The sequence below is a fragment of the Pelodiscus sinensis genome, chromosome 2 (genome assembly GCF_052426305.1).
Source record: "Pelodiscus sinensis isolate ZL-2025 chromosome 2, ASM5242630v1, whole genome shotgun sequence".
Classification (NCBI taxonomy): domain Eukaryota; kingdom Metazoa; phylum Chordata; order Testudines; family Trionychidae; genus Pelodiscus; species Pelodiscus sinensis.
The window spans coordinates 180,751,518-180,774,617 of record NC_143053.1 but is presented as its reverse complement, the minus strand read 5'-3'; the positions used below and the strand labels follow the sequence as shown (position 1 = coordinate 180,774,617).

Here is a 23,100-nt window from a genome sequence, read left to right as displayed (position 1 = left end):
TCAATTTCATATTTAGAGGTTTGGGAGGGAGAAAGGAGAAACACTTGTCACCACCAGCAGCTTGAAGTTAAATCTGACACTTCCATTCACATTGGAAGAGGGGGAAAACATGACTAAAGTTTCACGTAACTTTGGAATTAAAAGCAAATTAGGAATTTACTTTCCAACTTTTGTCCATAAGCACAAAGCTCGATGTCTAATTCAAACTAACTCTTGAAATTAAACATATGTTGATTAGATAATCCCCTACCACTTACATTTGTGTTACCTGAATAGTGAATAAAGCAAACAGCCAAATGCTGACTTTCAGTGTGCAACTGCTCCTGTGTTTTGCAGAGATGGAAATTTATTTTTTGACCACACAAACTAATTTAAAAGTATCCACACAAGCTTGCTGTATTGAATGTTAGATTGATGACAAAAGTCTCAGAGGGGTAACTGTGTTAGTCCGTATCCGCAAAAACTATGAGGAGACCTGTGGCACCTTAAAGAATAACATATTTATTTGGGTATAAGCTTTCATGGACAAAACGTACTTCATCAGATGCAGCAATGAAGTGGGGTTTTGCCCACAAAGCTTATTCCCAAATAAATCTGCTTGTCTTTACGATGCCATAGGATACTCTGATTTTTTTGTTAGATTTATGCAATTCCTGGGTACAGAGCAGAAATAAGTACAAAGCATTTCATATTAATTTATTTTCATTTAAGATTTAGTTCAGTTTCCTTATGCTTTGCTAACTTCATATAAAAAACCTCAAACATGATTCAGACACACAACAGTATTAAAACCAAAAATATCTTTTTATTTCATATACAAACTGACAAAGTCATGCTAGGAAAAATAACTTTTGTACATTTTCATCTGCACTGACAAAACAATTCATCCTAGGAATCCAACCTTCTGTCGTGTTGTCCCTAGACTCTCTTCTTTATCTAAGATCTTCTGTAGGGAAGTGTGCAACGTTTTGCCCACCCTTTTTCCTGTCTGTAATGCAAAAAAAGCAAGACAAAGCTGAGGTAGCCAACAAACAGAAAGAGAATTTATGGGGAATACTTCCCCTTCTGTCATCTATTTTTTCCATTAATGATTAGTGTACACCAGCTGTTGGAAACAACATATTTAAACTAAGACAAATTGCATATTATGCATCTTGATCACAAAATTCTGCAAAACAAAAACCAAACAAACCCTACAAAGCAATTGTTTAAATCAGGGACAAGGGCTCTAATTTATCATACGCCAGATTCCCTAGTATGAGCCTGCCCCTTTGTGCCAGGCAGGTGCCTCACGGGCTAGATTTCATCTCATCGACCAGTAGGCTATTTCTTTTGCAGCAGGGAACTCTCTAATGGCATAAACCTAGTGGAAGCAACTCCTGCACCAGCCTACTTCCCCCAAGTATCTAGTAAATGGGACATGCTGAGAGAGGAAATACATGCATGGGTTTGTCCGTAGAAGGGAGGAATTCAGTAGCTCAGTGCAGTAGCGGCAGCGGCCAGGAGCTACAAGCTCTTTACATTGTTGCCGAAGCCCTGGGCAATATGCACAGAGAAGGCTAGTGGTTCCCCAGCCCTTCCACTCAAGGCCCCACAACTTCTGGGGCCACAGAGTTGCTTCTCCCCCCTATTACCCCAGGGTCCAACAAATCTGTCAGCTACCTGTGCATGGCGGGGAGGAGGGGGGGGGGGGAGAAGGATGCAGTAAAACTCTATTGCAAAGATATCTTTGGTGTGTTTTAGCAGTGGTATAGATCAGAACTTCCACTGGGCAGCTTTAACAGACCAAGGCCTGGCTGGCACCATAAGATTCTCTGATGCCCTGAGCAGAGAACAATATAGTTCACTGTCCTTAAGAGGTCCATGGGTAGCTCCAGCTGCAGGTATTGAACAAACTATGGCCAATTTGTCCAGAGGATACTGTGCCTCAATTTTAACACTGAAGACCCATAAAACTACCTAACTGGGGGCAAGTCCAAGCACCTTACAATGAAGCAGATTCTCTGATCAAGGAGCCAGGCTACTGGAGTAGGAGACAACTCTCTCAGCCCATCCACAGCCGTACTCTTCTGTAGCATCAGGGAGAGGATTTGGGGTGAACTTGGGAGAGATGGGGTGTTAGAAGACTAGTGGATCTACTGATCCATGGAACTCCGTGGAGGAAAGGTGCAGAAGTTGTTACAATCAATGGGCTCGGATAACAGATACAGAGGTGCTCTGCAGCCCCATGGAGAAGGGGGCAGGAGAGGGATTATGTATTCTGTCTATCCCTATTCTGCTCTGCTGGATGCCCACCTACCCCCAAAAAATAGCTCCAACAGAAGGCCTGTTTACCCTCGCTTGGCGCACAGATCCTGTATTTTACCCACTGTCGTCTCAGTTTTTCCTGCCTGACTCCATTGTAGATAATTTTAATCCAGTAAGGGGTGCAGCCAGAGCAGCTTCCCAGAGCTGAATCGTTATGCTGCTTTTCTAAAAGCAATGCACTAGCTGGAATGGCTGTTCACCCCAAGGCTGACAGTGCTGAACAGATTCTGAGCTGGAGCCAATCCACTGGAGGATATAAAAGTGTCAAGCAAGGGTTATGAAACTGTTCCATTTCGCATACCCTGTGCTTTTGGCTTTGTTTAGTCCATCTGTTTCCAAAACAGGCTGTTGTATTGGGAACAGGGCCAGCCAGACCCCCGGCCAACAAAAGAATTCTTTGCTCCCTCCCACTCCCCCCCAAACCCTTTTCTTGTTTACTGCAGTAAAATACATATCCACTTAAGAAAGAGTTTTTTTAAAACAAGTGAGGGGCAACATGACATACTGGGGTACAGGGGTAAGTTTTAAATCTTAGGTTGTCACAGGAGTTAATAATTGTTTGTACAACATTTAGCTTTTGTAAATCCAGCCCTACATGAGTTAACATTTAACTCATTTTTTTCCAGCTGGAACTGGCTGCTTCACCTACTTATGAGTTTTTGAAAAATCCCATCAAACTCCTCTCTCCATCACTAGATACCTTGGAAATATCTGCCCCTTGGTGTCTTTAAATGTTCAAAGCGCTATACCAACTCTGATTCCAGGAATACACCTGTGGGGCAGGCTACAAATTACTCTCTTCATTTTACAAATTGATACACTAGGACACAAAGGTGAAACAACTTGTCCCAGAAGAAACGGTAGCTCAATGGAAGAGCCAAGATTAACACTCTGGCGTTAAATTACATCAAAAGAAAGTGAGGAGGCATGATACTTAGCACGACATTTCCACTTCAACCTGTTATTTTCAAACCCGGCTCAAATTTCTGCATTCCTCACGAGAGCTGGTCAGGAATATTTGATAAAACATTCGTTTGCTAGAAAATGCTTATTTGTAAAAATAAATGTTTACAAGAACGTACTAGTTTTGACAACAGTTTCAATTCCAGAATGGAACTGGGGGAGAGCCCTCCAAAATAGTTAAAGGGTTGGTGGTTAAAGCCTTCTCCCTGATGTGCAAAACCCAGATTCAAGTCTCTGCTGCACCTGATTCAGAGCACAGACTTAAACCTGAGTCTCTTACATCCCAGCTGTGTGCCCTAACTGCCAAGCTATTAATTCTGGAGCTGGCATCTCTCTGCCTTCTCACTAGTGTTTCAGATAAACATATATTTCACCCCCAATGCAAAAGGGGACAGGTTTTTAAAAATCTCAAAATTTTCACAGGATGGGGAAAAAAACATTTCCTACTCAGTTCCATTTCTCACTAGGGCCATGTATTATGCCAAATGTGAAAGTTTTCAGAAACAAAGTCAATATCGCAGGGGTGGGAAACCTAGGAAAATCAGTCAGGGGCCACACACAAGTGAGAAGCCAAAAACAAACAAGCAAACCAACCTTTACTGATGTGCACCCCTCCCCCCCAACTGAGAAGCAGACACTTCCCATGTTCCTCTCCCACACCAGAACCTAGTGGGGCCCAGCCTAGTAGATTTTCTGTGCTGCAGCCCTATGATGGGGCAGCGAGGGGGCTGGAATTCAGCGCACATTCCCCAATGCTAGGGGGAACCCTGAGCCTCAGGGGCCAGATCCAGGCAAGCCGGGAGCTGTATCTGGCTCCAAGGCCTGAGGTACCCCACCCCTGCAATACTGAATTAGAGTGTAAATGAAATGTAAAGCTCGTGTACAAAATTCATTTGTATATACTTTTAAGGCCAAGTCTGCATGAGAAATTTCACACCAAATGGGAAGCTTATGACAGATGCCTAAAGAAGGATTTAAAATGAAATTCCCAAGTTAATGTGAACTACAGCTAGCTACCATAGTACTTCTTTATAAGTATTCTTACAAAAAAGAACAATCACATCAATAAAAGGACAGATACAAAAATGTGAAAACAAAATGTGAAAAGTAAAGTACAGGCAGTCCCAGAGTTACGCGGATCCGACTTACGTCGGATCCGCAGTTACAAACGGGGCCCTCCCTCTCCCTGGTCTCCAGCAGACCAGGGAGAGGAAGCAAAGCGGCGGAACACACGGGCAGCGGACAGCCCAGACGCGTCTGGGCTGTCCGCTGCCCGTGTGTTCCGCCGCTTTGCTCTGCTCTGCTCCCTGTCCCCCTGGTCTGCAGACAAGGGGGACGGGGAGCAAAGCAGAGCAGAGCAAAGCGGCGGAGCACGCGGCCAGCGGACAGCCCAGACGCGTCTGGGCTGTCCGCTGCCCGCGTGTTCCGCCACTTTGCTCCCCGTCCCCCTGGTCTGCAGACCAGGGGGACAGGGAGCAAAGCAGAGCAAAGCCACGGAGTCCGAGGGCAGGAGGATAGCCACGGTGTGTCTGGGCTGTCCCGCTGCCCCCGTGCTCCGCGGCTTTGCTCCGGACGCCTGTGGTACAGCAGCTGGGGCACAGCAGCTGTGGCACTGCTGGTTGGTCCCGTAGTGCCGCTCTGGGCGCCACTGGACCAACCCAGCAGCACCCCAGCTGCTCTGCCCCAGGTGTCCCCAAGTCAGCAGCTGCTGAAAATGACCAGTGGCTGACTACAGGAAGCCCCTGCCCCGGGCTTCCTGGAATCAGCCGCTGATCAGTTTCAGCAGTAGCTGACTTGGGGATGCCTGGGGTTCTTAAGTTAAATCTGTATGTAAGTCAGAACTGGCGTCCAAATTCAGCCGCTGTTGAAACTGATCAGTTTCAGCAGCGGCTGAATCTGGACGCCAGTTCCGACTTACATATAGATTCAACTTAAGAACAAACCTACAGTCCCTATCTTGTACGTAACCCGGGGACTGCCTGTAGTATGATGGTTACGATTATTAGCTAAATACGTTAATTACATGAAAAACAAATTATGCAAATTAAAGAGTATACTGTGAATTCCAGTTCACAACAAGTTTCAGTTCTGTTATGAGGGAACTGATTTACATTAAAGAATTGTTGTTTTCCTTTGAGTTTTAAAGGAAAATCATCAGGCTTGAAACTTGTTCTTTATGAAGTAAATATAGGGTTTGTAAATAACATTAGTTACCTTAACTTTTAAGTAGTTTTATTAGTATGACACTACTGTACAGAAGAAAACTCAAATTATTGCAGTGTCAGAAGGAACATCCAAAACTTTTTTCCTAAATGAAATTCATTTCCATAGGAATTTCAGATTTCTTGAAAATGCCTGGGTCCTTCCACAGGTCACTTTCTGCATCTTAGTAAGTTTTCAATAGCCCTTTAATTATGCACATATTACAATTTTTCATATGCTCAAGAGCCACTTCACCATTATGTGAGCTAAAGTTGCTAGTCAGCATTTCTTACCTCCATCATCTCAAAGATACTTTCTGGATCAAGACTACCATTCCCCATTTTCTTCATGCACGTAAGGAAACCTCTGTTGGTCACAGCAAGCAGCAGGCTGGCCAAAGAGCAAGCTTCTTCCTGAAGGGTAGCATCAACCACATGCCTACAACCAATCTGTAGAAACAAAGACATTTTATTTTGAATTTTTAAAAATTGTTTTGTATCCAAATAATTATGGAAAGGTTATTACTAAGTGATGGAATTCGATCACTGGAGGTAACTCTACGAAATCAAAGTCATTGCAGATATAGCAGTCATTAAATAAAGTCCCTTGATATAGGACTTGCTTGTAATTGCTGACAGCATATTACTATGTGTGCATGCATATAACCATTAGGAATGTTAGCGTACAGTCATGTAAATGATTAACTGATAAGCCTGGGCTTATTGGTTAATCCTAACAACTACATGCATTCTTTCCCGCTTTCCCCACCCCCTCAGCTGTGTCTATATTAGTAGCATCAAGGATGGGGGGGAGGGGAGGTGGGAGCCAGTGCCTGTGGGGAGCCGGCTTCCCATTGGTACCAGATCCCACGGAGCCCTTTGTCCCCGCTTGTTGCCTCCTACAGCTGCCTTCCCCCTCCATTGTGCTGCTGCTCTGTATCAGATGTAGCAGCCGAGGAAGGTGAGGGGCAGGCGGGATGTCGGCACAGGCCCTGTGGACAAAGGATTCTGCTGCAGAGCAGTCTCTATCTGTTTTGGGCCCATGCTCACTGTGGATACAGTCTGCTCCATGGGATGCCAGCTCAGCCTCTGTCTATGGGAAGCTGCCACAGAGTAACCTCTACCCGCGGATGACCCGGGATTGGATAGAGGCTTCTCCATGGGATGTCGGCGCAGCACCTCTCCACGAGGAGTTTGGGCTCCCTTCTGGGAGCGCACTGGCTGCTGGCCCCACTCCAGGGGACTATCAAATAATTGTGTAACGGGTAAGATTTGGTGTGGCTACACAATTATTCAATAAAACAATATCTAACATCTCTAATAAGCATACGATGTACATAAGATAAACATGCATCTTTGGCCATTTCACCTACATTATGACTCTTAATTCATTCCCATGGAACTTAGTTTAACATTCCAAACATCTGGCAATAGCAGATATATTTTAGCAGATTATATTTATATATTTTTAAAACAGGATCAACTTGCCACCTCAAGGTTTCTTTTTTTCCCCTCAGCTGTGAAATTTTATCCATAAAAAGTTACACATGCTCGAGGCTCAGGAGAGGTGAGATTCAGTGTCCGCCTCTGTGACAGCTTTTTATGCAACACTCAGAAAACACAATGATCTGCCTGATGGCATGCAAGCTATCTCATGCCCAAGCCAGGGAGGACCGTTGATATTAACACCATTGCTGTGTTTGCTCGAAAGGTTAGAGAGATGGGCAGATAACATTTTCTATCAGAAGTGATGCAAGTAGGATATGCAACACACACCATGAACATAATTTACTTTACAGCACATTTTTTAAAATAGTGATATGAGGGAGAAGTAGACCAGATAGCCATGAACAAAGAGTTCCGCTTCCTGCTCTGAGTTCCTGCTGGGTGTAGGTCGCTTAACTTCTCTGTGCCTTAGTTGTTCTATTTGAAGTATAATGGCAATAATGCTTACCTGTCTCCCAGGATGTTGGTAGGCTTGAGGTTAGCTCCATCAACAAAGTTTGTTTCTTCAGTGGCTCACCACATAGATTTGGAACATTTTAAATAGCTCTTGGGTATTATTTTAGCATATTAGAGAAGCCAATACTAATATCCACTTCACTTTCAGTGAGCTGGTGGATAGATAGTTAATTGTTCCAGTCTCAGAATACCGCAGGATTAGCTATTGTAGATTCCTACTTCAGCAAGACATACAACTTGTGGAGGAGATGGAGCACTCTCTCCACAAAGATTTCCATCCCAACTTCCCAGATCAAAAAATAAATTCAAGGATGGAAGTAAAGAACGTATTTTCAGTACAGGGGTATCTCTCATGGCTCTGGTCATCAATGAAAAGATGTGTTGTTGCAACCAGCAATGGCAGGTCAAATCTTGTAGTCAATCTATAGAAGAGTCACAAGCTAGATGAAACAATATACAAACTTCTACAGGCTTACTTTGCTTAATGTGATGATGCAGGGTACATTATCCACATTAAGTCGAATACAGTCGTAAGGGTCATCGGAGAGCTCAATCTCTTTCGATCCCTCTTCATCCTCCAAAACACGTACTTTAGGTATCCTATTGAAACAGAAGTATATGCAAAATGTAACGGATATTACTTCACCACTCTCCAATCTGTTATGTAAACCTGCATGATTCGTAGAGAAAATAAAGCTCTTAAGATGTCTAAAAGATATGTTTTCCATCATTATTTTTAAAGAAAGGGAATGAAGATGAACAACTACCAAACTCCCCTAAAAACAAACACATTTATTTTTGGTACTGAAAGATTTTAGTTTTTATTCTGAAGAAAGCTTCTGGTCTCTAGAGTCGCATCAGTTAATGTTAAAATGCTTTTTTCTTTTGTTTAAACATGCCAGCAACTAAGTGATCAACATGCAAGTGATCAAATAGCAAGTACGAGTGCTTACAAAAATCCATTTCTTCAGAATTTAGATTAATTCAAATACTAGGCCTCTTGCTACAGTTACATAGCTAGGCTATGTCTAGACTGGCCACATAAGACGGAATAGGCATGCAAAGCAGGCAAGCCAGAATAGGGAAATCCGCAGGGGATTTAAATATCCCCCGCGGGATTTAAATAAACATGGCCGCCGCTTTTTTCCCGGCTTGGGGAAAAGCCGGAAAAGAGCGTCTAGACTGGCGCAATCCTCCGGAATAAAGCCCTTTTCCGGAGGATCTCTTATTTCACCTTGCAAGTAGGAATAAGAGATCCTCCGGAAAAGGGCTTTATTCCGGAGGATCGCGCCAGTCTAGACGCTCTTTTCTGGCTTTTCCCCAAGCCGGAAAAAAAGCGACGGCCATGTTTATTTAAATCTCCCACGGATTTCCCTATTCTGACTTGCCTGCTTTGCATGCCTATTTCATCTTATGTGGCCAGTCTAGACGTAGCCCTATAGTATGAAGCAGCTGTAAAGTGAGGCAATGCAGTCATCTGGGCTCTGCAGATGGCAACTTCTCTGGTCCTGTTGCTTATAGTTTAGCCAAGCAAAAAACAGATTTACGCTAACAAGGCTCTGATCTTGTTTGAAAACTATGATCCATAATCCTGTGGGTGACAGTGAAATTCATACCAATTTTGTGTTGCTGCTAGTGCTCGGAAAAGCTATGACCAAAGCAGACATAAGAACTAATGTTATTCAAGGAAGAAGGAGATTAGCCTTCCCCTCCATAATTAGAGTGGCAGAATGTTTTTCTCTCCAGCTGAGAGATTCTCCCTCTTCCACAGTTAGAGCCTCATGGCTGCTAGTAAAAGATAGGTATGAAAAACAGATCCATCAAGTATGGTCCCAACTGAAGCTGAGGTAGAAATCTCAGCATCCTCCATAAAAGATAGGATGTCAGGGGCCAGACCTCTCACAAAGGTGCTGATTTAACTCCCAACAATCAAATTTCACCTCTATCTATGGCTAGCAGGTTTAGGCTTTCAACTAGTGTCAAGAAATATATGGTCAATTTTTTCTGTGCTAGACATCTGCAAAATACAAATTACCCTCTCACACTCCTGATCAATCCCTATTAGACACAGTAACGAAAATCAAGCAGCACAAGTTTGGAGAAGTATTTAGGATGGGATAACCTTGTATAGGTGAATGTTTTAGATTTCCCCGCTTTGGCGAAGTATAATCAAGAGAAAAACATGAATTCTTTAAGCATCTTTCTTTAGAACAGATTTTACATTTTCATAAAGGATTAACTATACTTTCCCCAAACCCTTTGTGAAACAGATGAAGCAATGCCTGAGATCTTCATTTTTACGATTACTTACAATGTAAATGCAATGGATAAGTCTCTATAGCTTAAAATTTGTCACACTAGATTTGGCTTATTATATGGATTGCATAAGTCCCATAGAAATTTTACAAAAACATATAACATTCTTATGGTACTGAGTAGAACATCAGTTGGAATAGTTTCTAAATAATCATTTGCTTTCTTTTTGCTTCCCAGAACATGAAGGCAATGCAATTTTGATAGAGTCCACTGGTGTAAGAAAGCTGCTTCCCCCAGGGACGAATATAGCATGAAAGTGCTTACTTTGCAGGCCAGTAAAAAGAAAATAGGTATTCTCCCATTTCTATGCACTTTCCTTGGAGACAAAACACACCTCAATGCATCTCTGAAAAATTAGCTTTGATGACTGAATGACATCTAACAGCAATGTTTGTTTATATTAATACTTTTACAGCACAGTGTTGTATGTGTTACAAATTAGACTCAAGAGACTTCTTGTGTGTGTTCTGTAACATCTTTTGAAGTAAAATATCTGAACTGATTTAATGAAAATTTTTCCTTACAGAAACAACGTGTTTTTTATTTTATTTTTTGATCCCTGGAAAGTATTTTAGTTTTCTGCAGTTCATACTGAGTCCTTTTGGCAAGTAATTCAGAATAGCCCAGATTTCTGTAGACAGATGAGGCATATTCTATGCATAATACTAACCAAACAATAATCTTTTAAAATAAACAGAATACAACTGGTTTGTATAGTCTTATAGATGCATCTAAAGTGCACTGTAGCCATATAGTACAATCAATGAGATAAGATGTTTTTAGCTCTTGTAGGAAACTTCAAAGTAGTCTGTAAAGGAGTAAAAATCTGGAACTAAGAAAAAGTGGAAGAAAAGACTGACTAGATTGCACACTGTAGGTTAATGCCTTTCACCTCTGAAGGCCAGAGCTCAATGATTTTGCTCACAGATAAAAGTGCGTTGGGTGGTTTCTTCATGTTCCTCACAACAATAGGTCTTCTCAGTTCATACTGAATTAGAGAAGACCAGTCGTGCTGAAGTGAAATAAGGAAGATTCTCATAGGTCAAAACTGAAAAAAAAAAGTAGGGGCCATGACTATGGAGAAGCTCAGACAGTATTTGCCCACACTATTCCAAATTCAAGCCATTAGTCTCTCACTTTCACAAGTGTGAGGAAGCTAACAAATACTGGATGAAAGATATCTATTTTAAAAGGCGCTGTTCTGTAAAGAACTGTTATAGCAAGCACTGCATGCCTAATGTCCCCCAGTGTTAGGTTGCAGTAAGTTTTTCCTAATCAAATGTAGCTGTTTTAGTTTTCATACTTTCTTTATATACTGTATCCTTCAAAATAGGACTTCTGTTTAAAATACATTTTTAAAAGCCCAGATACCTTGTAAATAAAGCACAAACAAGTGAGCTAAAAAAGAACCATGGAACAGCAGCTGTTACAACTAAACTTAGACTAACAGCATCCAGGCATCTTTCCCATAAAATCATTTTGCAACATTTTTTCACTCTTAGCAAGTTCACAAGTCTTTGGCAGCTTCCCAATATGTGAGAATATAACTTTTAATGGATTCCACATTACAGGAACTCTTTACTCCTTTAAAAAACCCAAAACACTGAGATGATTAAAGCCTGAAACTGTTCAGTATAATACCCAGAAGAATGACATGTAGCAGAGTTAATGTCTCAACTTCCTTCCTTCCCCATGCCCCCAATGACCAGCAGCCACCTATACAACACATTTCAAATAAAGGTAACTACTTATGCTAAACAATCTGTTCCATCTTGTATTTAGCTGTGATGCTCTGAATATGTTCCCCACACCTAAGAAGAGCTCTGTGGAGGCTCAAAAGCTTGTCTGTGTCACCAACAGAAGTTGGCCCAATAAAAGATACTACCTCCCCCTACCTTGTCTCTCTCAATCTCAAGACTTTCTTCATGTCTGAACAAGCAGATGTTAACAACCCAATAAATGGCTTCACAATCATAGGTTTGTTTGTTTGGTTTTGGTACATAAGAACATAATCCCCAGAATTTCACTCTACTGTAACTCAGGAGTAACTCAACTAAAAGCCAATAGAGATCCAATACACTGTTGAAGAACGGTTTGAGATCAGCTTCAGACTTCTTGCACATGCAACATAAAACTGTCAGCTTTTGGAAAACAATTCTGGAGTTTCACTGTGCAACATATGCCAACTTCTGTTCAAGATCACTCATCACACTCTTGATGGAAAGAATTGGTGCAAAGGCTTATTGAAAAACTAGAAATGTAACATTTACCTGTTGGGGAGTTTCTTCATCTGGTTGTATGGGGAACCTATTGAATCAGCTGAAGTGAGCTAACTTACTTTTCTGTAAGTGGAAATCTACGTTAGGCCAAGTCTACACTTGAGCTGAAGGTCGGCTTAAGGTACACAATTTTAGCTCCGTAAAAAGCATAGCAGCAGTCATCAGAGCTTAAGCTGAGGTTTGTTGCTGTCCTCACAGTGGGAGGTAGATGGGAGAAAGGCTCCCATCGACTTCCCTTACTCCTTATGAGGAGCAGGAGTTCCAGCATCAACAGGGTCGAACTCTAGAAGATGGACCACTGCAGCGTCGATCTTCCAGGAAGTAAAGACATGGCCTTAGCTATATCTCTAGCAGGCAAATAAGAAAATGGCCTGCAAAATGCCTCTGCTCCAGAACCCCTGCCTTCCATCATGCATCACTCCATGTGCAGAGTAGGATAACAAGCAAAATTGATTATTTCATTAATGACGCTGCACTTACAAAAAAATTTCCTGAGTTCTGGCCCTCTTGGACACTTTCCTTCTCTCAGTCAATAGGTTTGCGAAGAAACTATGAATCATGATTAATGTTTAATGCAAGAGAAAAAAAAATGTAATTATTTTTATTCAGGAATTTACAGCAGCTGACAAACTGGCAGCCCTATCGATAAAGTGATTTTCAGAGGTGCCAAGCACCTGCAGCATCCATGGAGTTTCAGCCCCTCTGAAAACTAGAGCATGAAGGTCTTTAATTATACATCCTGGCCAAAAAAAACCAACACTTTTTCTGAAGTTGGGCATGTTTAAAGGGGGTGGAAAGGTAACGGTCACCATGTTCATTCAGTCTTTCAACTGTCACACATCTCCTTGTCAACTGCTGAACAGAAACTGAACATAAGAATGACCATAATGAGTGAAACCAAAGGTCCATCTAGCCCAGTATCCTGTTTTCCAACAGTGACCAATGACAAATGCACCTGAGGGAGTGAACAGAACAGTGAATCATCAAGTGATACCTCTCCTGTCATCCATTTCCAACCTCTGATAGAGGCTAGGGATGCTGTTCCTACCCATCCTGGCTAATAGCCACTGATGGACCTAATCTCCATGAATTTATCTAGTTCTTTTTTGAATCCTGTTAAAGTTGTGGTCTTCACAACATCCTCCGGCAGGATGAAATCACAAAAAAACACCACACACTGGACTGAAATCACAAATACACTGTTTCATGTTTAAGCTTTAATAATGAGTGCTCATCTCCCAGAAAGTATTTCTCCTCCTAATAAAATTAAGATCTGTCCCATACCTTGTATTAAAAAGAGCTGCCTTCACTGCAATAGAGATTGCATCAAAGAGGTTGCCACCACATTCCAATAACTGAGGTAAAACACAAAAAACATGAATTAGTCTAAAAAAAAATCAAAATATTATCTCCATACTTATGTCACCAAAACTCTAAAAAGCTTTCTATATTTAATTATTCAACATTACCTATGAAGTCACAGACAATAATTATATATGAGTTTCTTTCCAAAATTGCACTTTAAAGCATATGCTTGAAAATACAATTTTAAAACCAAATATATACAGCACAGCACACACTATAATGATTACAAAATGCAAGTGATAAGAATTATTTCTAGACAAGCATTCATTTCCATTAAAGCTACTTGAAAAACTCAAACTTTCAATGAAAAGTGAAGCGGTATAACTGTTGAAAATATTTTTTGGTCAAATGTGAAATTCAGAATGTTTCAGCCATCTGTAGTTTTGGTAATATTTAAAAATAAACTCAGAACACACACAGACTTATGGCATTCATTTTTAATTCTTCTTTAAAAACCTACCCAAGGAAAGCACTTGCCCCTTATCTTAACAGGAAAGATATGGATTCACCAATCTACTTGGCTCCTGTGAAGAGAGTGAATTAGCGTTTCACAGTGTCTGATTTTGAAGTATATGCAATGTAATCAGGATAGAAAATTAAAAAGCCCAGAAGGAAATGACCTCTAAAATGAACTAAGGGTTGGTTATATATCTCAGACTGATTACTTATACCAAGACAAAGTGATGTCTGAAAGGTGCAATTGACAAAAGGTGAAAGCAAAAGCTAAAAGACAAAATTACTGTTATGCCGCAATTGCTGGCTATAGAGAGATTAGCCTGTCATTTTCAGCAGTTATTGGATTTTACTGGATACATGCAATAAAGCCACTTTATTAAAAACAAAACAGGGTATATGAGTGTACTATAGTTAATGTTATGTTCAGACCTTCAGTATAAACCTTTATCATTTGCATTGCAGCAGGTGGTACAGGCCAGGGACCCATTGTGCTAGGCAGAGTGAAACTTTTTCAAAACAATATCTTAGACTAATATTCCATACATGGTGAATTTTTGTTCATTCAATCTGTGCAGCTGTTTGAGTTGTGGAAGATAAAAAACCCATATCCTTCCCTCCAAAAACCACAAACTGAATAGTGGTTAAATAAAATTCTAAGGCTAGCCTGTGTTTTATTCTCCAAGAAAAAGACTCCAATCAGTAGGAACAGAAAACCCTCTTCCATGGATGCTCAACAAGAAATGGTTAAGATTTTAATAAAGCATAAAGGAGCCTTCCCATGTGAATGATGTGCTGTAAAGAGGTGGAAAAACTGTACGTTCACATTCTCTCCATCCTGTATGAGACACTGCGGGGTCAATTCGTGTAAAGAGGACTATAAATGTTTCCAACAGGCTTCTAAAAGCCTGTCTTTAGCATCAGCCACAAAAGAAAACGGTAGGTATGAAGAGATTGCAGATTCATGGTTTAGGGTCTTTCTGAACTCACTGTGGCTGCTCTTGGGATAATGGAATTTTTTATATTTCAAAAACAGATCATTTCTTTTGCGATCACTATTATACAACCAGAGCATTAACCAAGAGTTGCTGGGTGGCTTCTGCATGTGAATCTGTAGTCTAACTCCTTTCAGTTCAGTCTACTGGACATAAACAGTGTGATTGTGTAATCAATTAAGGCAAGTCTCAACAATAATGCAAATAAAATATTGGTTACTAACAAAGAAAAAGTATCTCTTTTTAGAGGAGTGACTTGACGTCAACGCTAGGGATGTTAAAGATCCGTTAATTGAGTAATCGATTACCCTCACAAATTCTTATAGTTTACTCAACTATTCTATGGTCCCCGGAGATGGGGCTGGCAGCCAGTGCACTCCAGTCCCACTCCCAAGGCCCCTGCCATTCTGCACTGCTGCCTCCAAATCACAGGCAGCAGTGTGGCATGCCAAGCAAAGCTGATACACGAGGGGAGCCAGTTTAAAAACCAGCTCTCCTCGTGGACCAGCTGCCTGTGGCAGCTGCCCCTATCCAGGTGATAGAGGGGAGCTGAGCTCCCAGACACGACGCAAGCCAGAACTGAGCCAGGTTGCCTGCCCAACTGGCTCCTAATACACTTAAAATGCAGAGCCACAGTGGGGGGTACATCTCAGATGCAGTGTAAGTTGAGACTGAGGTGGGCTGCTGGCCAGCCAGTTAAAAAAAATTACTGGCAGCGGGGGGAGGGGAGGTGTAGTCTATAGCATTAACCTATAAGCTTTTACTTATCAGTTAATCGACTACACTATTACATCCCTAATCAACACTATCTGTTAAACAAATCTCTTCTCCCTTTCCTCCTGAAGCTGCATAGACTGAGCAAATCTTATTTGAAACTCAGATACTTCTCTGAAATTGTGGATTGTTTATGGATAGCAATAAGAAATTAAGTAAGAATCCACTAAAATCTTTTAGAACTAGCTATTTTCGAAACAAAATATTTTCTTTCTGGTCCATTGCATATCCAAGAATGTAGTATTTTTTCAACTTCCGACACAAACGTAATGAGGTTTATTCTCTCCACAACTTAGTGTGCAACACCCACTACATGAAAAAGAGCTACTCTTACATATCTATGGGAAAATACAGTAAAAAGTCTTTTAATTAATTTGTTGTTCATTACACTCACAAAAATAGAAATCCCCACTTGATATTAGTGTAGAATTACAGATAAATTCCACCGTAATGCACCATTAATACAATGTTAAAAGGTAGCACAGTAAGTGCTACAGAAATACCTCTAAATGTTGTACTCTTACTGTTTTGCAATATTGTTACTCTATCTAATGATGCTTGCTATAGCTATACCAGTAGTTACTCCTGGGGGTATTCTGCATCAAAAATATCAACATTCTACACACATTTTAAAATTCTGCAAATGTTGTCAATAAATAAGGGTATGTCTACATTACCACCCTAGTTCGAACTAGGGTGGTTAATGTAGTCAACCGGAGTTGCAAATGAAGCCCGGGATTTGAATTTCCCGGACTTCATTTGCATGTTGCCGGGCGCCGCCATTTTTAAATGTCCGCTAGTTCGGACTCCGTGCCCACGGCTACACGCGGCACGAACTAGGTAGTTCGGATTAGGCTTCCTATTCCGAACTACCATTACTCCTCGTGGAACGAGGTGTACAGATAGTTCGGAATACGAAGTCTAATCCGAACTGCCTAGTTCGTGCCACGTGTAGCCGCGGGCACGGAGTCCGAACTAGCGGACATTTAAAAATGGCGGCGCCCGGCAACATGCAAATGAAGCCCGGGAAATTCAAATCCCGGGCTTCATTTGCAACTCCAGTTGACTACATTAACCACCCTAGTTCGAACTAGGGTGGTAGTGTAGACATACCCAAAGAGTGGAGGCTCCAACACGGCAGTGAGGAGCACAGACCATTGGCTGCAGAGAGATAGCTGATCACCCTGCAACCTTCCCTCCCTCTCCCAATCCCCAGACTCAGCAGTAAGGCTACACCCAACCTAGAAACATTGCAAAAGCTGAGCCTGCTCCCAGAAACATGAGGGGAACAGCCCCTTCATGCCAGGTACACCAGGTATGGGCAGGCAGGCTGAGAGTATTCTCTGTGGGGCGAGAGGGAGGGGATCTGGTTGTTCAAGAATTCATTGGGAGTTCTGGGTGCAGGGGCAATGGGACTCTACAGGGGGTTCCCAGGTGCAGCTGGTTGGAGCTCAGTGGAGTGAGACTTGTTGGAGTGGGGTTTCGGATGTGTGGGGCTCAGCTGGGGATGGTGTAAGTCCGCAAGAGGGTGTTCAGATGCAGAAGGGCTGGGGTTAGAGTGTGGGAGGCTCTAGGTGCAGGGGTGAGGCTCAGTAAAGCTGGGTAGATTCTAGGTGCAGGCCAGCTGAGAAGCCTGGATGTACAGCGGTTGGACAGATGGAGGAGCAGCTACCCATACACTTCTCTCTCCTCCTGTAGATGACGACCAATGGGGGGGGGGGGCAGAGCTTTCTCTTACCCAGGGGTGGATCTGACCCAGCTCTGGTTGCTCCTTGCAGAGGAAAGAGAAGAAATCCCATCTTTTTCACCCCCAGCTCATCTGGGACTAGCAGCTGAGCCTGGCACAAAGCAGGAGTCACCAGCTGGGGCCTCCCCTGCCTGATCCTGCCATTTTCCCCCTCCCCCAACTCCCTGCAGCAATTTACCACTCCACTGGCTGCTAAGGTCACATAAAACAACATGCCAAGGGGAACGTCACCACTCTTGTGGCTTCCCTTGGCTTTCCTGTCAGAAAGTCATTTTTCCATGGGAAAGTAAAGAAATCTGTGGGGGACATGAATATTGCACCTGCACAGTGGTGCAAAATTCCCCAGAAGTAAGTAGTTTTTCAATGGCACACCCTGCTCTCCCAAAAAAGAAACAAGATATCTGAGTTCTACCTTTGCACTCTATTCAGTACAAATGCTAGTCCTGAACACATTTCAGTTAGACTATGAATTATTAAATCGATTTTTAGTTGAGGGAAAAGCATAATCCTGACCATGTAAGAGAGGATGTAAATCAAGAATGTATAGAACATAAAGAGCTTTAAGATACTGATATATTTAACAATCTAAAAGTTATACAGAAATAAGTGTGGATATCACACTTATTCTTAAATGTGACTAAGTAAGAAGACTTAAAATGCCCATAATTATTTGTTTACACATGGGGATTACAGAATTACTGCGAAGGTAAATTTGGCAGTATCATGAACAATTCAAACAAGAAGTTTGAAATACTGTGCAGTAAGAGAGATATAATGAGATTTAAAAAGTGATTTACTGACTTTATGCAAACATTCATATCCTCTAATAATCTGCAGCTTAGTTCCCATTTACCAAATAATTGAAATTCCCAGTGCTACTCTTTAAAAACAGCACTTCATTTTCAATTAAATTATTTTAGCTTCTGATAAGATGACTGCTGAGACTGTATCAAACTTCATCAGTATACCTCTGATTGTTCTGTACTGCAGTAATCAGAGTAGGCACGTACCTGTATAAATTAGATTAATATCTTTTTTTTTTTTTTTTTTAAAGACATCATTGATTAAGGTTTCTCTGCATTCTGAGTGTTCTTGTTTGTTACCACAGATCTACATTTGGCTCTGGCAATTGTACTTATCACCTAGCTACACATCTTCAAAGCACTTTACAAACACGAACTAATCCACCTGTTGGAGGAAGTTATCCATTATTATCCACTTTATAAATAGGGAAATATTGATTTGTTCGAGACATACTCAGTGTCAGAGTTGAGAATAAAGCTATCTCCCAGGCCTTTATTCAAGTCTTGCTGTCTCTCTCTCTGAGGACTTTAAGCACATTACTGTGATTCAGCAACTCATTAGGTCAACTTCAGAACACGGACAAAATTTAATTTCCATTTTAGTAAGAGATCAAGTATTCAACTCACTTTACTCCCACTTCACTAATAAAACCATAGACAATCAGAACTGGAAGGAACCTTGAGAGTAAGGGTGTAAATTATCACTATTTAAACAGCCTAGGCTTACTGGTTAACCTTTCAAATGGTTATACGCAGGTTCCTGCCCTGCTCCTGGAGAGCTGGCTGCCACCCCATGCTGCTGCCTCTATCAGAGGTTACGGTGGGGTTGGAGTATATGGGGGGGGGGGGTGCAGGAGTGTTATGGCAGGGGGGTAGGGATGTGGGAGCGCAGGAGTCTGGGTTCAGGTATATGATGGGCCCAGGGCTGGGGTGTGAGGGTATCAGAGGCAGCAGCACGTGGCAGAAGCTGGCTCCCTGGGAGCAGAGCAGCAGGCTGGAACAAGTACATGCTGGGAGTTGCTACAAGTGTTTGTAACCACTGAGATTTTTCAGCAGTTACACAACTAACCACTTCTTAACATCCCCACTCAAGAGATCATCAAGTCCAGTTCTCTGCACTCATGGCAGGACCAAGCAACATCTAGTCTGCCCTTAATAGGTGTTTATATAACCTGCTCTTAAAAATCCTCCAATGACAGAAATTCTACAACATCCCTAGGCAATTTATTCCAGTGATAAACCACCATGACAGTTAGAAAGTTGTTTTCCTAATATCCAACCTAAACCTCTCTTGCTTCAAATTTAAGCCCACTGCTTTTTGTCCTATCATCAGAGGTCAAGGAGATCAATTTTTCTCCCTCTTTCCTGTAACACCCTTTTAGGTACTTGAAAACTGTTATCATGCCCTCACCCCAGTCATCCTGGAACTTAAGTTATGTTTCATTTGCTTCACTTACCAAAACATCAACATATAGAATCCAGCAATGTTCCCTGGGATTAATACAAAGAGATTTCACATCTATGGTGTTTTCAGTGCTAAATATTCTGTACAGAGTATTTACTATCTCTGTACCAAGCTCTTCACCTCCCCGGCCTTCAAATTCAGGAGTGGCATTTGCTGAACTGGATGAAGGAAAAAGAAAATAAATAATTTTCATTTCTAAAGCAGCTGTTATCCAAGGAACTCAAAGCATTTCACAAACTGTAAGTACATATCATCACCACCACAAAGAAAATACTATTCCCACTCTACAAGAGTGGAAATGAAGCACAGAAAAGTGAGTGGATACCTTGAGATAACATAAAAATTAGCATCAGGACTAGCAATATGGAAGTCCACTATACTAACTACACTTACAGTTCCTTCAGACTAACATTTAATTACCTCTGCCCTCTGAGATAAAAAATTAGAAAATTACAGTAAGTTCCAAACAGTTAACAATACAGCCTGTTAAAGATAAATGAGACAAAAGACAAGACTGGAGGAGAGGGAGATGTAGAAAGAGAGGCAAAAAAGACTTTACAAAATGCCATGACTGCACAACTTTAATTAGTAAATTTTGTACTGGATACTCCAGTAATGGAGTTGCTTGCAGACAGTGTCACAATAGCTAAGCAAGTGGGGTTTATGGTGAATACCAATTAAAAGGTATCTTTTTTTTTAAAGAAACGATCAGAGTAACATGAATCTTTACTTTTCTAACTATAAAATAAATATCAATTTACGAGCATTCATACTAAGTGGTCCTTAACTGTGGTGAGCCTTACACACAGCTAAAAAATGTTATAGCTAACAAAGGGAACAAGCCTATAAAAAAATCTCCAAACCAACATTGTGAATTTTGTTCCGGTTCTATTCTAGTATATACTGAAGGCAAATGCAGTCCCAGGGCATGTTGTAATAACTGGACCTATAAGCTTACCCTGTTAACTCAACTATGGGAAAATTTACAAAATGTTTTGATCACATAAGGATAAATGTTGATGGGAAAACATGCAAAAGGGAGGCAGATTGAATTAGCCTAAATAATAAGGCCTACCAGTTTAGTTCAAGAACTGGTAAATAAGAGAAGCATGGTACCAGAAGTCATAAAATCATAGGACTGGAATGGACCTCAAAAATTCATTTAGTCCAGTCCCCTGCACTCATGGCAGGACCAGGTATTATCTAGACAATCTCTGACAGGTATTGGGAGATTAAGAGAACGTTAGGTAAGGATGGAAATTCCACAACTCCCAAAGCAATTTATTCCACTGCTTAACTAGAATACCCAAGCTAAACCATCCTTGCCTCAATTTAAGCCCATTGCTTTTTGTCTTAGCCTCAGCAATTGTTCTCTCTCCTTATCAGAGAGAGAGAGTGTGTGTGTGAGAGAGACAAAGAGCTACAACCCCTCTCCTTAACAACGGCAAGGGAACTACTCCTTGCATTCACCAGCAGCGGCAGGTGAAGCAAAGTAGCCCTGCTGCTTCGCTCTCCCAGCAGTGCCGCTCTATGGGAGGAGCGGGACTGCCCACACTACCCAGTGGGAGCAGAGCAACAAGGTGGCCGGGGGAGCAAAACAGCAGGGCCACAGCAGTCTTGTTCTGCTTCCCTTACCATACTACTGAGGGGAGGGGAGGGGAGGGGAGGGGCCTGCTGCCAGTGCTGTTTCCCACTAGTTTCCCAGGGCTGTCTTGGGTGAAGAGGTAGGGAAGAGAGAGGGTGGAGCAGGAGCAGAGTAAGCACAGGGAGAGGCAGGACTTGGGTGGAGGGGGGTTGCCCCAGCACTTCCCTGGGCTGGGGGGGGCACATGATCAGTAGCCCCCTAAGATCTCTCTGGGCGTTTGCCTCTGCTCCTCCTTCTAACAATCTTTTAGGTACTATGTCTCTTCTAAGCTTTTTCTCCAGACTAAACAACCCAATTTTTTAAATCTTCCCTCATAGGTCACATTTTCTAGACCTTCAATAATTTTGTTGCTCTTCTCTGGACTTTTTCCTAATTTGTCCACATCTTTCCTGAAATGCGGTGCCCAGAATTGGACACAATATTCCAGTTGAGACCTACTCAGTGCAGAGTAAGGTTGCAAGCACAAGTCAACATTGGAGACAGAAGCTGCATTTTCTCTTTGCTGTTTGTGTGTGCACATGCACAGTCTGCTTTTGCCTTCTCGGAAACAGTCTCGGACTTCAACAAGAACAGCTCTAGTCAATCTCAACTAACTTCAAATGTGGTGGGACGCCTTTTAAAAATCCCTCTCCTCACCCCAAGCTAACTACTGCCTCATTAAATGATCTCACTACACATGACAGAAGACTTTTATTAAGGAATTGGGGGGGGGGGGGGAATAAGGGATGTTGTTTAAAATGAAAGACTTAATACTTTTCATTTCAAATGCTTTAACTGTTTTTCTTTTGTCCCTAACAAAAGGCAGGATGTTGTCATTTGCCAGATGTATAAATGACACACCGTAATAACTGTACAATTAATGATGAGCCAAAATTATAAACCCATGCAAATTCTAAAAGAGACTTATCACCAGAATTATTAAACTACACACCAATGAAGGGCTCAATTCAGCAAATGTATCTCCCATTTAAATGAGTGGAACGATTTACCTGTAAACTTGACTGCAAAACTGAACTCAAATTTTATTCGAGTTATGTAGGTATGTCAATACACCGGATGTAAAAGCTATTTTTTGAAAACTTCAGTTTTTACTTGTTTTAACCAGGAGTCAAATGCTGATTTTTTTTTTTTAAACTTGGATAACTGGAGTACTGCCCAGACAAGAAATGCTAGACTTGGAGTATGCCTACACTATAGCTGCTACAATGATACAGCTATAGCATTGTAGCTGTGCCACTGTCACACCACAGTATACACATTTGTCTACATCGACTGAAAAATCCCTTTGGTCAAGGGAGCCAGGTTGACAGAAAAATTCTGTCTAATCTGCTTTGGGAGTTCAGTTGACATAACCACACTGAACAGAGTAAGAAATTTTTCACAGACTTGAGCAATATATTTAGGTCGATCTAATTTGTAGGTGTAAACCAGGACTTAAGAGTATTTGATCTGGATAATTGTGTCACTGATTTTATGACACCTTAATCATCTTATAATTGCAAGAGACTAAGCCCTGATCTACACCTAAACACATCCCTTTCAAACAGTAAATACTCTCACCATAAGGTCACTGGATATTGCAGTAGTGTAGCAACAGAAATGTTTACATTCAGACATTTGAAATACTTTTCCCACTGTACAAAGCCCAGCAGTTGAATTCAGAAAAATGTATTTGTGGAATACAAAAAGATCTAATAAAGGCCAAAGGGAATATGTTATTCTTATTCCTGAATAAGACTTAAAATAAGATTTCTAATATTAAGAAATAGCTCTCAGTCACATTCTATGATAATCAGGGCTCGACAAATCGCTGTTTCTACTCGCC

At 41.5% G+C, this 23,100-nt stretch overlaps 1 protein-coding gene across 1 annotated transcript in view; it reads right to left on the bottom strand.

Annotated features, from left to right (window-relative positions):
* Nucleotides 1–785: 785 nt before the first annotated feature.
* EXOSC7 (exosome component 7) overlaps nucleotides 786–23,100 on the bottom strand; it is a 35,278-nt gene continuing 12,963 nt past the window's right edge. The window contains exons 4-8 of the mRNA XM_075921870.2: nucleotides 19,623–19,788; nucleotides 13,313–13,383; nucleotides 7,910–8,033; nucleotides 5,766–5,921; nucleotides 786–988 (exon numbers count right to left, since the gene is read on the bottom strand). Of these exons, the coding sequence (XP_075777985.1) occupies nucleotides 884–988; nucleotides 5,766–5,921; nucleotides 7,910–8,033; nucleotides 13,313–13,383; nucleotides 19,623–19,788 (622 nt within the window). The 3' untranslated portion in view covers nucleotides 786–883. The remainder of the gene's footprint in view (nucleotides 989–5,765; nucleotides 5,922–7,909; nucleotides 8,034–13,312; nucleotides 13,384–19,622; nucleotides 19,789–23,100) is intronic.